This window comes from Tyto alba, unplaced genomic scaffold (genome assembly GCF_018691265.1).
Source record: "Tyto alba isolate M040663 unplaced genomic scaffold, T.alba_DEE_v4.0 Super-Scaffold_19, whole genome shotgun sequence".
NCBI lineage: Eukaryota > Metazoa > Chordata > Aves > Strigiformes > Tytonidae > Tyto > Tyto alba.
Window position 1 is genome coordinate 10,782,782 of NW_024881281.1, and position 15,389 is coordinate 10,798,170.

The 15,389-nt window shown below is 54.3% G+C and overlaps 1 protein-coding gene across 3 annotated transcripts; it reads left to right on the plus strand.

Annotated features, from left to right (window-relative positions):
• Positions 1-1,687: 1,687 nt before the first annotated feature.
• P2RX1 (purinergic receptor P2X 1) lies at positions 1,688-14,457 on the plus strand. 3 transcript variants are annotated; one of them, XM_032993713.2, is made up of 13 exons: positions 1,688-1,893; positions 5,236-5,383; positions 5,913-5,984; positions 6,442-6,511; positions 7,032-7,128; positions 7,820-7,900; positions 9,459-9,600; positions 10,674-10,804; positions 11,483-11,573; positions 12,252-12,317; positions 12,982-13,074; positions 13,612-13,659; positions 13,826-14,457. In XM_032993713.2, the coding sequence occupies exons 1-12, from the start codon at positions 1,757-1,759 to the stop codon at positions 13,654-13,656; spliced, it is 1,173 nt and encodes a 390-aa protein (XP_032849604.1). In that variant the 5' UTR covers positions 1,688-1,756; the 3' UTR covers positions 13,657-13,659; positions 13,826-14,457. The 3 variants fall into 3 exon arrangements, with proteins under 3 accessions (XP_032849604.1, XP_032849605.1, XP_042647490.1); XM_032993714.2 differs by having other exon boundaries at positions 13,937-14,457; XM_042791556.1 differs by having other exon boundaries at positions 13,612-14,457.
• The last annotated feature ends 932 nt before the right edge of the window (positions 14,458-15,389 follow it).

Below are 15,389 nucleotides of genomic sequence, written 5' to 3' on the forward strand. Positions count from 1 at the left end.
GGTTTGTCTGCTCTGCTCAATAGCAGTATCAGCCTTCAATCTTATATGATTAGCATCAGCATTTCATATTTGCTTTTGGCTGCCTGTCTGACAGCTTTCCATGTTGCTGAGGACTGGAGCGTTGGGATGGTGTCATGTCACTTGTAACGTGGGATCATCTGATTTCGATTCTCAAGGTTCATGGTACATCCAAAGGACTTGGATGAATGGTTCAACTGCTTTTTTCCCCGTTTTGTCCAGTAAAGATAATTGATTCGTTCCACTCATTTCGCAGTTGTCAGGTCTGGAAAATATCGAGTTGAAAGGTCAACATGGTGCCAAGCGATGGGCAATTGAACATGAGAGGTAATGATATTAAAAGAAATGTTCCAGAAAAGAAAGATTTATGCTGTCAGGTTAAACTTTTTCTTATTTCCAAAAACATTTCCCCTTGCAGAGAGGGATCTTGTCCCAGACTTGGTGGCTGCAGTGATCCTGCACCTCCTTCGAGGTCACGGGCGGCAGCAGAATGAACCGGGCTCGTGGGATGGAGCCTGTCCTTGCAGCGAGTGCCGAAGCTGCTGGGCTCGGGGCTTTTTGTGGGAAACATCTCCTGTTCCCCCCCTGAAACAACCCTCCTCAGCCCCAGTGCTCCCCAGCAAAGAGCTCGCCCCTGTGGGGCTGTGCCTGTGAGGCTGCCCGGTGGGATGCAGTGTGGGTACAGGGTCCCCCACCCACAGCCTCTGCGCTTTCCCCAGCCACGAGCCAAACCCCCATCAGAGCACCCCACTGCAGCGATGTTGGCCCCCAGATTTTCGGTCTGGCACGTACAAATCCAGCCCCTTTCCCAGTGATATTCACTTAAAGCAGTGCCCGCACCACCCTGCCGAGCATCCCTCGCCGTGACCCAGGCTCGCCCTCCCAGCCCTGCTCACAGCCGAGCCTTTCAGGAAATGCTGGAAATGCTGAAAATGCTTCGAAATGTGCCCAGCCCAGCCCTGTGCGAGCATTGGGAACCGGCCAAGCCCCAGCTGGGTGGCCTCACCGCAGGAGGGAGCCAACCCAGGCACCCGATTGCCCCGTGGGTTAGCTCCGAATTGCTGGGCTGGGGGTTCTGTGCCCCCACCCTCCCCTTTCCTGACCCTTTTTCTGGGGCAGCCTCTGGGGGACAGAGGACGACATGGGTTGGGGACATGAACAGGAGACCCACAGCCTGAGGTGGCTGCTGGGGCAGAAAAGATGAGACCCCCCCAACCCCAGTTCCTAAAATCCTCTCCTGGGATGCCCACCACCTCCTCCATCCCGCCGTTGCCCCCGGGGATGATTTGTGGTCCCAGCTCACCCCGAGCCCTGCCCTCAGCCCCTACGTCCCCAGGGAGGGGCTCTCCCTGGGCCAGCGTACATCCCCCGAGGGCGGGCAGCTCCGTCCTGGTGGCATGTGGGCTCGGCACTGGGGTGGCCCTGTGCCCTCCCGCTCCCGCACCCCGTCCGTCCCCCGGACCATGTAGGGCACCAGCTGCTCCCACCCCAGAGCTTATAGAAAGAGGAAACCCCATCCCCACGCAGAGGAGGAAACCCGACAACCCAGATGTGCGCAGAGCAACGCTGATAGCGTCTTTATTATTTATTTTTTCTTCTTTTTTTTTTTTTTTTTTTTTTTCCTTCCCCTCCTCTCTGCAAACAGAGGAGTTGCTCAAGCGGCAGCGGGCACGGCCCGACCCACAGCACGGAGAGCAGCGGGGCTGGCGGGAGGCTGCGGCACAGCCCTGGTGCGACCATGGGGCAGAAGTGCATGGAGAAGGTGTCCTCCTTCCTCTTTGAGTATGACACCCCCAGGATGGTGCTGGTGAGGAACAAGAAGGTGGGACTGACCTTCCGGCTGATCCAGCTCATTGTCCTGGCGTACATCATCGGGTAAGGCTCCGTGGCACCTGCTTTCCCGCAAAATAATGCTTTGCCACAAGGTTAAAAAGCAATGGAGATGAAGGGACTCGTATATCCCCTATAGCCCGAAGCGAGGCGGGTTTGTTGCTGATGGCACAGCATCCCTCTGGCCACGGCCACTCCTGTGCTGCGCAGCGTCCCACCGTGGGTTTTCCAGGTGGCCTTTGGGTCCCTATGTCCTCCCCAGAAGCTGCTGCGTGTCTGGGCTGGAGGCTCATCCTTGCCCAGCCCCACTCCGCATGCTGGGGCCCCGGCTCCTCGCTGAGCCGCATCCAAATTCTGCTCGAGCTGCTGGACGGTGGCCTGAGAATCTGTTGTTATTTTTATTTTCATTTATATTAAATAAGAGGCATTTGGGGCCAGTGTGGTGATTTGTGAGACTTGAACAGCCTAAGACAGGACCATAAATCTCCCCGTCCATTGCCCCGGCAGGGAGGCAGGGCCAGCCCAGCAGCTGGGGCCAGGACAGAGCCTTGCTCCAAATCCCTCGTTTGCTTTGCTTGTGGGAGGCAGCTCCGAGAGCAGCCGTGGTGCAAGAGCAGCTGCTTAAAAAAGGCAACGAGTGGAGCAGGCAGGCTCAGAGCTGTGCAAGGATGCATGTCCTTGGGTGCCCTGGGGCTGCTGCTCCTGCCACAGCAACTCTGTCCCCGTCCCCTCAGCATAGTACGATGTGCTGTGCTATGGGATGCAATGCTTGATAACAGTGCAAAAATCTTTGCCGTGCCCCCATGGCTGCTGTGAGCTCAGCCCTCAAGAGAGAGACCGGCACCCTTCCATCGGGAAGGGCCCCACGGCAGGAGGTTTGCAGGGAGAGGGGTCTCTCACCATGAACTGGAAAAAATGGGTATTTTGGGGGCACAGAGCACCTAGTGCAGCCCGAAGGAGAGGCAGGAGCTCCCAGGGCTCAGTGCAAGCGAGTAGCTGTGGGGAACAGCAGTACCCATCCCTGCTTTTAGCACGGATCCCCTGGAAAGGAGGGAAAGCTTCCCAGGGGGTCACCGCAGGACCCCCCATCACTCCCACCCTGCTCACCAGTGCTTTGGCTCACAAGGGTAATCCTCATCCCAAACTGCTGGTGGGCCAAGGTCTAAAGGCTGCTCTGCTGCAAAGGGTTTTGCACTGGCCCGGACTGGTGTTAATGGGAGCAGTGTTGGCTCTCCTAAGGGCTGAGCCCGTGAAGCCCCAGGGCTCCAGCAAACCGGGCCGGGGGCAGCAGCTGCTGCGAAGGAGAACCAGCACCGACGGTTGCTCAGAGCGGTACTTGCTAAGGAAACGTGGCTTAAGCAACCCAGCTGAAACAGGGCGGGCAGCCAGGACGGAGCAAAAAGAGAACCAGCTTGGGGGGTGACAGCCAGAGGCAGAGGGGAGGAGATTGGCATAAAGTTGCTGTAATTCCTAAGTTTTTGCTGTTTTGGTGGGGTCGGGCACCGCTCGCAAGGGGCTGCCTGTGAGTGTGGCTGCCCATAGCCCCCCGGCCACGGGCATCCCCTCGCTGCCTGCTGCGCTGCCTCCGGTTCCCCGCCTGTCCCAGCCGCGATGCTCGAGATCTTCTCTTCTTTGAAAGCAAGTTTGGCAGGCAGAACATCGATTTATTTACAATTACCCCAGCTTTGGTCCCCCTTGGCAGCAGGCGTGGGGTGCTCGTGGGGATGCATGCCGACACATGGCTGTGCTGGAGGGACGCGTGGCAGTGACAGCAGTGCCGAGGAGGGATGTGGGGCTGACCCTGCTGAGAGACCTGGTGTTACCCTTGGGGAGCAGCTCTTCTTTCTGCTGATACACTGAGATAAGGTGGTATCGCTGCTGGCCAGGCAATGCCATGCACTCCCTGGCTGGATATCGCTTTCTGGCTTTCATTTCCTGAAAACCTCGCATGCGAGGAGGCTGTGGGCTGAGCTGCAAGACAGGGCTGGTGAGGAAAGAGGGCTCGGTGACTCTGCCACATCAGGGAGTGACACCAGGGGACTTTCACCACCTGGGCAGGGCTCGATGTGGCATTTACAACGTGATGGGAAAATGACACCCTGTTTGCTGTGACCACGGTGGGGTGGGGGGCCGCATCCTGCCCCGCCATGGGGACACCGTGTCACAGCGGGGTGCCCAGCCCTGTGTGCCCACAGTCACCTCTGCCAGGGAGGGATGAGGTGGCAGAGGCTGCGCTGGAGGCAGATTTAGGGGAACACTCCACCGCAGTGGTGCCCGGCTCACTGCCTCCTGCAGCACCAAGGGCATCAGGGAAGATGCCCAGTGTAACTCAGTATGACCTCGGAGAAGGTGGTCAGAGCTGGGGGTCCCAGCTGGGGTTGGTTGCAACAATGCTCAATTTCTGCTCCCATTCCCAGGTGCTGGGGCAGACGCCAACCCTGAGCTCCCCTCATCCCCTCTCCTGGGGTTCTGATGGGGCTGCAAGCCAAAATGCACCGTCCCCAAGAAGTGCCCGTAAGGTCCAGCACCCGTAGGGCAGCACCTGGGGCTGCCCCAGTTTCCCCCATGCCCGTCGGTTGGGTGCCTGAGGACGGGCTGATGTGCCGGGCAGGCGTCACAGGCCACCCCACGGGCAGTGCACTGGCTCTGTTGTGACCAGTGGGACAAAAACCAGATCGCTCCTTTTTTAGCACCAGGAACGCTCCGCGCTGCCGGGAGCGCTACCCGAAATGGTTGCTCGCCTGTGTTTACAGTCTCCCTGAGTCAGAGTTAATCCAGCAGCAGATTGTTTATGCCATAGGTTAAATAGTGTCAGAAGCCAGCCCTAATGGCTGTGTGATGGGCTGGGAAATGCAGGGAGATCCCCATAGCAGCCACAGCAGTGTCTCTGCTCCTGCAGCCCTCTTGCACCCAGGGCCATGGCTCTGTGGTTCCCTTTGATGGACAAGGAACGATGGCCCTAGGCATGAGCTATGTCCAGATTTACCCCTGTCTTGGCCCTGGAGGCACTGATTTTTGGACAGTGCCTATGAAGTGGATCAGGAGGGTCGCTGAGCCCAGCAAGCTGCAAACCTGCCATAGGCTTTAATCCTAAATGGCCGATGGCCACCCTGCTCCGCCTGCCTTCACACACCCTTAACCACAAGATGTGTCCCAGTCCCCAAAATAAATCATCTCACAGTGGAAGTCAGGTCCCGTAGCCACCGCATGCCTCGGGGAAAGGCTGGGCGAGCTCAGCAACACATCCCTCATCCAGCTGGAGGAAATTTGGCAAATAAACCCCCCCTTGGTAGAAGAAGCCCCGGTCCACAGTGATGTGCTGGGACCTGGGGCTCTTGAGGATGAGCGCCAGTGGCTGTGCTCACCTCACCACCTTTCCCTACCCAGGTGGGTTTTCCTCTACGAGAAGGGCTACCAGTCTCAGGACAGCATCGTCAGCTCGGTGTCGGTGAAGCTGAAAGGCCTGACACTGACCAATGAGAGCGTCATGGGCCCTCACATCTGGGATGTGGTGGATTATGTTTTCCCACCCCAGGTAAGGAGGCAGGGTGGGTGTGTTAAGGGGGGAGGGTTGCTCTTGTCCCGACAGCTGCTTTTCCCCGTGTGCCGCAGTGGAGATGGGCTCCTCGGCGTAGCCTTTCCCCGGGGCTCACCATGACACGCTGTCCCTGTGGTGGAAAGCGGGTTGCTCCTGCCACAAACCTCTGCCCACACCTCGCCCGTGGGGAGCATTGGGTGCTTGGGAGCCACCATGGTTGACGGGGCACGTTTGAGGCTGCCTCCAAAAAGATCAAGGCTCCTCCAGACGAGCATCTCGGGCAGCAAGAGGGGTCCTCCACTGTCCCCGGAGCTGGTGGCACTGCAGCTCCCCAGGGCCACCACCAGCTTCCCGGGCTGTGGTGGAGGAGGGCGGAGGACCCAAAATTAGGAAGAAAGGTGCCGTTTGCCTGGATGTACCCGGGTGGTTTGGGTGCCCTACCCCTTGCCCCAGGGAGAGGCTCCTCGCAGAGACTCCATCAGAAAACGCCGTGCCGGCTGTGAGCTTGTTGGCTGTGTCTCCACAGGGGGACAGCTCATTCGTGGTGATGACCAACTTCATTGTCACCCCTGGACAGAAACAAGGAAACTGCCCTGAGGTAAACACACTGGCTTCCTTCAGCAGCCTCAGCTTCTGTAATTTAGGGGTGTTGTGGTGGTGGCACTGGGGACTACGTTTTCCTGACGTTGAGAGGTTTAGTAAAAGCCTGAGCCTGGCCCCATATTATCATTCCTGATTTGCGAGTGCTACGTGAGGGCCTTTTTTCTGCTGAAAAATGGCCAGCATCCATTTACATTTTCTTCCCGCTGAGATGATCAAGCAGGGCAGAATTAATGCTTAAATAAAAGCACCTGCCTGGAGTCTAAAAAAAAAATCCCCCCTTTTTCCTGCTTAATCTGGACATCCTTGATTGGGAGGCTGTGTACGGACGAGGCTCTGGCTGCATCCGAGTGGTGTTTCCCCAGAGGAAAATGCTGCCTGGTGAAGGCAGGAGGGACAGAGGGACTGAGCCCGCAGGATGTGATGCTGAGATGCTGCCTGCTTTCTCCAAACAGCTGCCGGACGCCGGGCTCTGCGTGCGGGACAGCGACTGCAGCAAAGGGAAATACAGCCGGCAGGGACAAGGTACGGCACCGGCGTTTCTGGCGAGACACGCTGAGCCCTGTGCTGCAGCAAAGCCACCCGGCTGGGGTGTCTGGCAGGGGGACCTGCTCTGGACCACCAGCTGAAAGGGTTTGGGAAAAACCTCTGACATGCTGGGTGAGGGTCCCACCTGGGCTGGTCCTGCTTGCCTCTTCTGAAAGGTATCAGCTGCAAAAAGCTCTGCCAATAACAGGTTGATCAAAACTAAACTATTTCACCCAAGCTGCTACCCTGTTAACAGTTTGGAGTTTTCTGAGGTGTATTTTAGCAAGAAAAGTGCCCAGTTGTTCCCCTGTACAGTAGTACAAAAGAAACCACTGCCCTGAGCTGAGAGGCCAGAATTAATTACTCTTTTTATAAAGGGGAACCTAAAGCCTGGAGTATTTTGTGCCTTGGATGCCTGTGGCAGGGTTGGAGCTCCAACCAGATCCTGTCCATCCCAGTGTGAGGCTAGGATTTCCCAGTACCCAGGGTTGTGAGCAACTGTCTCTCTCCCCCCCAGGGCTCATGACGGGCAAGTGTGTGCATTTCAACACCTCTGTGAAGACCTGCGAGATCTTTGGCTGGTGCCCCGTTGAAGTTGATGACCATGTTCCCAGGTAGGGAATGATGCTGTTGCCCCCTTTTCCACCCCGGTCCCACCCCAGCTGCACTTGATGTGGGGCAGAGCAAGGGGGGGCTCTGGGGGTTGCTGTCAGGACAGCCTGGGTTGATGCAGACCCTGTGGCAGTAGATGCTGCTCAGTGTCCCCGGCGGGTTTGTGCCTCTCCTGATGTGATTTTTCCCCCAGCCTTGCTGGCAGCTCACCCCATCTCTGCTGGATGCTCGGTGCATGGACCAGCAGCCCCCCATCAATCCCATTTGCCTTCAGAGTAAAGTTCTGCTCTGCCCATGAGATGTTCTCCACCTCCAGCCTCCATGGGCCACTGCCAAGCACCTCTTGGTAGATGCACAGCTCTTTTCTTCCTTGCTTCCCCTCCCCACAGGCGGGCCACAGGGACAGCCATGGCTCCAGCAAGTTGCCCAGTTCTCTTCCAACCACCTCACTGTGCTTTTGGGCTTTCTTAACAGAAATCCCAATACCTAACTCCCTCCTTGTCCCCCAACAGGCACTTCCATCCTTCCTCGAGTCTTTTCTGAACCCTGTTAGGATCTTTCACTTAGATGGGGAAGGGATGAGATCACCAGTTTTTCTGGGTTCTGCTCATCCCAGTTTGGATGAATCTCCACCAAATGGCTAGAGGCCGGAGAGCTGAGTGATGGATGCATGTCAACACTTGTGTTTTTCAGCCCTGCCCTCTTGTCAGAAGCGGAGAAGTTCACCTTGTTCATCAAAAACAGCATTACCTTCCCCAGGTTCAAGGTGTCCAGGTAAGGGGAGGTTTGGGGTGGTGGCTTCTGCTCAGCTCCCCCGGCCACATCCCTGAGGGGAAACCATGGCAGTAGCTGGAAGCTTGATACAGAGGAGGCATCAGCGAGCCAGGGACTACTCCAGTTGCTGCACTGACCACCAGATTAGCTGATAGGAACTGAGATGTTTCCCTCCCAAATCTGTCCCACCTCAGTTGGTAGCTGTGGTTACAGGGAGGAGGTGTCTGGAATTAATGTCCCCTGAGTTACTCTCACATGATGCTCATAAAAATACAGTTCCTCTGATTCTTCATTTTTCTTCTCTCTTTTCCTCCCTGAAGATAACAATAAAACACTACACGGCACAGTGGGATGTGAGCAGCCAGGACAAGCTTGGTGCCCAAAAATTAGCAGAGGTCCTTCTTAACATCATATTTCCCACTTGTTTCTGCAATGGGTTGTAGGGTCAGCCCCTTCCAGGCAGCGCTGGAAACAGTGCTGCCAGCTGAAGGTGCACACATAAGAGGATTTGTGATGACACTGATTATATATCTGTTTTGGAACAAATTAATAGAAGCTATTTGTGTGGAAGATGGCAGATTCTTCTCAAAGCCGATCACATCCCTGCACTGTAGCCAAAGTTAAATGCCCTGGCAGCCAGCACACTTGGCAAAGTCTCGATCCAACCTCGTGCTGCACCCCGAGAGGTGGCTGGGAGGGGGGATCCCCCCACTAGAAGCAAGGAGAGGTGGGAACCTGAGAGGGGACACGGTGGGGGAGAGCAGGTCCTGGGACGTGAGGGCGGCCGGGCTGGCTGCTGAGCCAGAGCTGGCTGGGGTCATGGGGAAACTTCCTGCCTTTGATCACTGCTGCTAATTAACTGCTGAGCATAAACAATGGGACGGGGTTGAGCAAGGCACAAGTCTTACAAAACCATCAGGGTCAGGGCAGCTTCACAGAAAGACTATTTTTAGGTGAAAGAGAAGAGCGGGGTGGAAGGCAAGACGTCATCCTTTCCTTTTCACCCGTTCTGGAGGAGATAGCAAAATCCAGCTAAATGTAAAAGCTGTGGGATACACCACCCATGAGCTGTCCCAGATGAAAACCGTTGGTGCACGGAGCATTGCCTGGCAGAACCCATGGGCGAGCTGATGTGTGAATGGGAGAAGCAGCTGGGAGGGATGGTGGAGGCCACGGGAGGGTTTGCAAAGCTGAGGAACGAGAGAGGGGGTTGCTAGAAGTGGTGAGGACAGGCAGACATGTGCTGGGTTTGGGCAGCAGGCAAAGCAGAGGTGGAGAACATTTGCAGGAAAGAAAACAGCAGAGAGACTTCCTCCATAGGAGGAGGTTCAGGGGAAATGAGTTGTTGATGTGGTGGAAGAAACCAGGCAGGGCTGGAGGAAAGAGCCCATTCTCCATGTATGGGGTCTGATGACCCACGTTGAGGAGGAGGATGAGGCCTTAAGGTTTGACACTACCTGGCTTTGAGCAATAGGTTGGATCAGGGACCTCCAGAGGTCCTTTCCCACCCAAATTATCGGGTTATTCAGACTCTTTCTCACTCTCTTTTCATTCACAGGCGCAACTTGGTTGAGACCGTTACCAAACAGTACCTGAAGAAATGCACCTATCACAAAGTCACTGATTCCCTATGCCCTGTGTTTGACCTGGGATACATAGTGAAGGAATCGGGTCAGAATTTTACCTTCCTGGCTGTTAAGGTACTTCAATTTCAAATGATGTTTCTTGCTGATGTGGGGAGGGCGACACCGACAGAACAATCATCCCCAATCTGCTGAGACGTGAGCGATCTGTTTTCTCAAGGACTTGTGAGGCAGTGTCAGAATTAGCTCTTAAAGATTATGAATCTCCTTGGACATAGCCTAATATTTAAGCCTTTCTTGGAGACTTCCCTGTAAGATTGACAAGATTTGATCTGCTGGCAGTAAATCCAGGGTTCAGTTTGTTTTTAATTTGTGCAATGAATAACTAGAGCTGTGTGGCCAAATCTCATCCGACTGAGCTGGAAAACCTCAGCTGGCTGGTCAAATATTGGTTATTGCACAGTGGAAACTGCAGCCTCTCCCTAGGCTCAGAAATGTGGCTTTGCCCAATGTTTCTCAGGGTGATATGGAGAAGTTTCTGCACTGCAGAGCCTTAAGCTAACTTTTTGCCAGGCATTAAATAAAATCAGAGGCTTGCATATATTAAAGGTGCAAAACAACAAGTCTCTGGAGCACAGCTAGTTACAACCTGAACTGAGCTTGGGAGGGACTGCTTCATTTCCTAGCAGGTGGCCACTTCTCTTAGAGGAGGTTTTTTTGGTTTGATTTTCATGGGTTCATTGCACTCTTTTCTATGACCATGTTGAACTGCCTTTTATTTTCCCTGTGATGTTAATAGTTTGATGGCAAGGTTAAGCCACAGAAAAGGCAAATCTCATGGGCAAAATCAGGCAAGGGAAGGCTGTCCCACAAGGACCGTGGGGGATCTGCAGTGAGCACTCTTTCTCAGGACCATGGCTTGGACACGGAGTGCTGCTCAGGAACAGGAGGACATGGATTTAGTTGTGTATCCAGCATTTAGGGCAGATGCAAGTGCCTCGACAGAGGGTGACGTATAGGACACAAAGCTGAGGCTGCCCCAAAGGCTGAGGGAGCAGTGGGTCCGTGTGCCCTGGAGAGCCAGGACCCTCCATAGCATCAGGAAAGGCCACATACGAGGAGGGAAAACATTTCTGAGTGCGGGCCAGGTGCAAGGAGGGACAACCTCATGACTCCCCTCTTGTCTGCAGGGTGGAGTGGTAGGCATCACCATAGACTGGAACTGTGACCTTGACTGGCCTGTCCGGTACTGCAAACCCATTTACCAGTTCCACGGACTTTACAATGATGACAGTAACGTTTCACCAGGCTTCAACTTCAGGTAAGGAGACCACTGTTAACTCTCCAGGTGGAGTTCAGAGGTGACATCTTTCAGGATCCCACAGCACTTAAGGGATGGTGGAAGATCAGGGACTGTTCACCAAATACTCACTACCTTTGCAATGCCAGACAGCAGTGATCTCTTTAGAATGGCGTGGGAAAAGTTATAACCCATCCTTTGACCTCAAGATTACCCCATTGCCTTTCCCTGTACGTCTCTTCCCCCTTGCAGACTCTCCTGAGCAGCTGAGCTCTTAGAAAGCCCCTTGAGAGACTGGAGATGGTGCAGGGTCCTCATGTGTTCCCACTTCAATGCATTCAGCCATGGCACGGCACTTAGGCACGAGCTGCTGCTCTGTGAGAAGCTGCCACTAGTGCTGCACTAATATCCAGTGTCACGTAGCACTTTGGGTCTTCAGGTATCAGCACAAGCAGGAGCTTTAAGTCCAACTTGCAGGCAGGGAAACTGAGGCACAGAAGGGAGAGGTGCCAACAGCTCAGCTCCTTTGGGGGCGGGGGGGAGGGTGTGTTTAAGGAGAGGGTCAGGAGCGGGTCCATGACAACGCATCCCCAGATCTTTGTCCTGCTCTGCAGCCCACCGAGGTCCCACTGCTGTTGGGTTGCAGGGGGCTGTTAGACACCCTGGCAGGCCATTAACGGTGACCATCCAATCGGACAGATATGCCAAATACTACAAAGAAGACGGGGTGGACAAGAGGACTCTCTACAAGGTGTTTGGGATCCGGTTCGACATTTTGGTGAATGGCAAGGTAAGGGTGGCCAGGCGCTGGGTTTGCCCCGGATCCCCAGGACGGCAGTGCCACGTCCTCAGGAAGGTACCAGCTCTGTAACGCAGCACCGGGGTCTCATGGGGCCAGGAAAACCTGTGTGAGTGGTTTTCTTGGGTGCTGGCCTTCTCACAGCACCCCTCGGGAAGTGCTGGGGAAGGGAAGATAGAGGGGGAAGCCCATTTTACAGGTCACATCTACCAGCAGCTGTTTGGTCAGTGGTTTTTTCCCAAAAAACGTCACGATAAGTTGTGGGGGGAACTGTGGGAAGTCAAAACCTTTTACTGATGTATCCAAAAGCCAAACATTTGCATTTTTCAATTTTGTCTTTTTCTTCCCACTGGGAGACAAGGCTTTCCTCGTTGAGTTCTCACCGGGAATACTTAAAGAGTTTTTTGATTTTTTTAATTAAAAATACAGGAAGAAAAGTAATTTCAATTTGTGCCAGCCTAAACCCAACCTACCATACTTTCTGTCTGAACAATGAGATTAAAACCAGTTCTTACCCAGCTTCTGTTTCTTTCTGTGCTGTGGTTGTGGTTTGGGTTGCTGCAAGGCCCTTCAGCTGAGCCCCACCTACAGCTATGGTACCTTTTTTTTTTTTTTTTTTTCCCCTGGACTAGTTGTAACATATCACCTATTTTCTCCAATTTTTTTCAGGCAGGCAAATTTGACATCATCCCGACTATGACCACAATTGGCTCTGGAATAGGTATTTTTGGAGTGGTAAGTTCAGATATTTCCAGCCTCTATATGGAGACTCTCAAATTATTCTCTTTGCCTGTGACATCTGTAGGGAAGTGTCCCTGAGCTGCTGTGAAATACTGGTTCCCACTCAGGGAACAGGGGATGGGCAAAAGGGGAAAAGGAGGTGCTCTCATGCCTTGCTAGCTCAGAAAAATACATTCCTGCTGACCATGGGCTGATGTGAATTCTGCTAGAGGGAGCTGCTGCCCTGCTGAGTGAGGGGAAGGCAGGCTTTTGTGGCAGGGACATGTCTTGGCATCGTGATAGTTTCAAGTTAGAGCTGGTATTGGGAGGGGTTTAGAGGTGATGGGCAGTATTTCATGCATGACAGAAAATCAGCATGCTCTTTGGTTATAGTTATTAAAGACTTCAGCTTGACCTGGAGGGTGTTGTGCTCTTGCATATGCCAAAAGTGGAAACACTTAATTTCTGTTGGCTTAAATTGCCCACTATTGAACTCAGCATACTTCACTTCTGTCCTAAATGGATGTTCAGGGACTGTATGCTCTTTAGCAGCTGCCACGTTGTGGGTTGAAGCAGAAGTGACTCTAACTTGTGGGGCAAACTGGAACAAGCTGGAAGTAGAAGGTGGCACAGATGAGCTGAGAGGGCAGTCCCAACCCTAACTGCACTTTGATTTAAGGCCTCTGTCCTCTGCGACCTGCTCCTGCTGCATTTTCTCCAAGGACGGGACTATTACAAGCAGAAGAAATTCAAATACGCAGAACAAGAGCCCGTAAGTAACAGTGAGTCCCTCCCCTGTGGAGGCTCTTGCAGGTGTGTGAGCGTGGATGTGTGCATGAGTAAAGATGCTATAACACAAACAACATTTATACTGAGGGGCAACCAAGCACCTTCCTGAACAAGTGGGAATCCTGAGCCCTTGGGACTGTCACAGACTGGGATCCATGAATTTATTCTCCAAAACTACAGAGATCTGCTGTGTGATTCACTGTTAATAGCTTTATTCCCTCCCTTTATCCCCAGATATTCCAATATCTGGCAACACTTGCATTGCTTTAAGGGAAACAGGGGCAGACCAGTGCCTTAGCAAACTGGAAGATGTCCCCTCTTCTGCTTTCTGAGAACATCCCCATGGCCCTGGGATGTTTCATGGCCTTTCATCAGACACAAAAACAGCTCCCCTCAAATTCATCTGAAAATATGCTCATACATTGGAGGTTAGAAGTTGATGTTCAACCACATTCTTCCCTGGCATCAGAAAGGTGCAGGTTTGTAAAAGAATCATTGTTTTCTCTCATTTAACCCCCAGTCAAAGTCGCATAAGAAGGAAAAGGAGCTGGACAATACGCAGTGAGAGGTGAGTGGTGCTTCCCCAGCCCTGATAGCATACGGCTGGCAGGGGTGGGGGCTATGGGTCTCAAGGGCCTTCCCCTGGGAAGGCAGCAGGGCTCCAGGGAAGGCAAGGGGGAAATCTGAGCTGTGGGCTGTAATATTTAACCTGGGGCCAGCATTTCCCAGAGCAGGCAAGCGCACGGGATGTGGGACTGACGTCGCATCTTCGACGGCAGCATCGCTTGAAGAGGGGCAGTGGGGGGCAAGACACCAGAAATCACTGCGCACCTCTCTCTCGGCAGAATCCACACTGACTGACAAACCTGCACCCTCTTCCTCCTCCTCTCCTAAAACACGGTTGTCATCCCCTGTCACCACCCGGCACCAGCCCCAGGACCAGCAGGAGCAGTGTCCGACCCCGGCTCATGGGACGGTGGGGCCCTGCAGCCAGGGCAGGGGCCGGCCGGCCGGGACACGCTGCGATGCTGCGCGTGGGTTAAACCAGGGGACCCTCCGGGCCCTCCTGCTGCAGGGCACTGGGCTTTGCTGCCTTTGCAGATACTTCCAAAGGGCTCCCGCTGCGCCCTGCCTGCTGTGCTGGGGCTGTGGCAGAGCATCCCCCACCCAAAAAGCCCCTCGGGACAACATCACTGCCTCTCCTTCCCCAGTGGCACCCTTGGAGAGCTCCAAATTGAGGAGAGGAGGAGGGAAGGAGAGCTGGCAAGGACCAGGCCCTCAGCATGGGAGAAAAGTGGTTATTTTGTAAGGATGTATTTTATTAAAAAAAAAAAAAAAAAAAAATAAACCTTTAGTTTTTCTACTACAACCCTTTGTGGTCCCCATGCTTGCCCCGGGTGTGGGGTACGCAGTGCTTTTTGGCACTGGGGGGGTTTGTGCATGCAAAGCAATCCTGTAAATCAGGCTGGAGCATGGGGCCTCTGTGGCGGGCTCGGTGCAGGCTCCCCCGGGGCTCTGCCCTCCCGTGCGGGGCCCCCGCGCCTCCGGCCATGAGCAGGGCTCTTAGCAGGGTTGTCACTTGGGTTTCCTCCTCAGACAGGCTGGCTGGCGTGCTGCCAGCCATCAAGAACGGCTGCCCCGCGCCAGCTCTGCCTCCCGCTGCCCACGCCGGGCAGTATTAGCCGGTCAGAATTTGACCTTCTCGGCGGTAGCCTCGCAAACCAGCACTTTGCACCCAGGAACAAAACTTGCCCTCTCTGCGGGAAGATTTGCGCCTCTCAGCGTGTGCAGTTGGACATCGGGAGCTGTGCCCAAGCCCCACATCGCCACGAGCAGCCCCTGCCCTGTGCTGCTGGCTCTGTTCCGTTCTCCAGGATGCATCAGCACAGGCGTTCTGCACAGTCTCTGCATGTCATTTTGCACCCTCCGGAATAAATTTTGCCTGGGTCCCTTCAAAACTGGATCCTGCCTGCCGTGGGAAAGTCAGTAAAGAAGGGATCGCTCTGGCTGTGGCTGCGAGGCCGCTGACGGCAGCGGGGAGCGTGGGCAGCAGCCTGCGGGGTGGCCGCACTGTGCTGGGCTCGCAGGGCCACGTGCCACAGGTGATATTTGGTCATAAGCTCAACCAACATTTCAAGCCATATATTCCCCATGGAGAGATTATTCGCTCTCAGAAGGATGCCTCAGCTTTCACAGGCAGGGGTTTTTTTTTAAGATTATCCATTTGGCTAACTTTTTCACCCTTTCTCATGATGCCGTCCGGTGTAGGAGAGGTGCCAAGTGCTACTATTAAAGGTG

Bases quoted from the DNA above. Each gene is read 5' to 3' on its own strand.
- P2RX1 (XM_042791556.1), top strand. From the start codon at position 1,757: ATGGGGCAGAAGTGCATGGAGAAGGTGTCCTCCTTCCTCTTTGAGTAT. The intron at 10,805-11,482 runs GTAAGGAGACCA...CCAATCGGACAG, and splicing joins TCACCAGGCTTCAACTTCAG to ATATGCCAAATACTACAAAG. The intron at 11,574-12,251 runs GTAAGGGTGGCC...AATTTTTTTCAG, and splicing joins ACATTTTGGTGAATGGCAAG to GCAGGCAAATTTGACATCAT.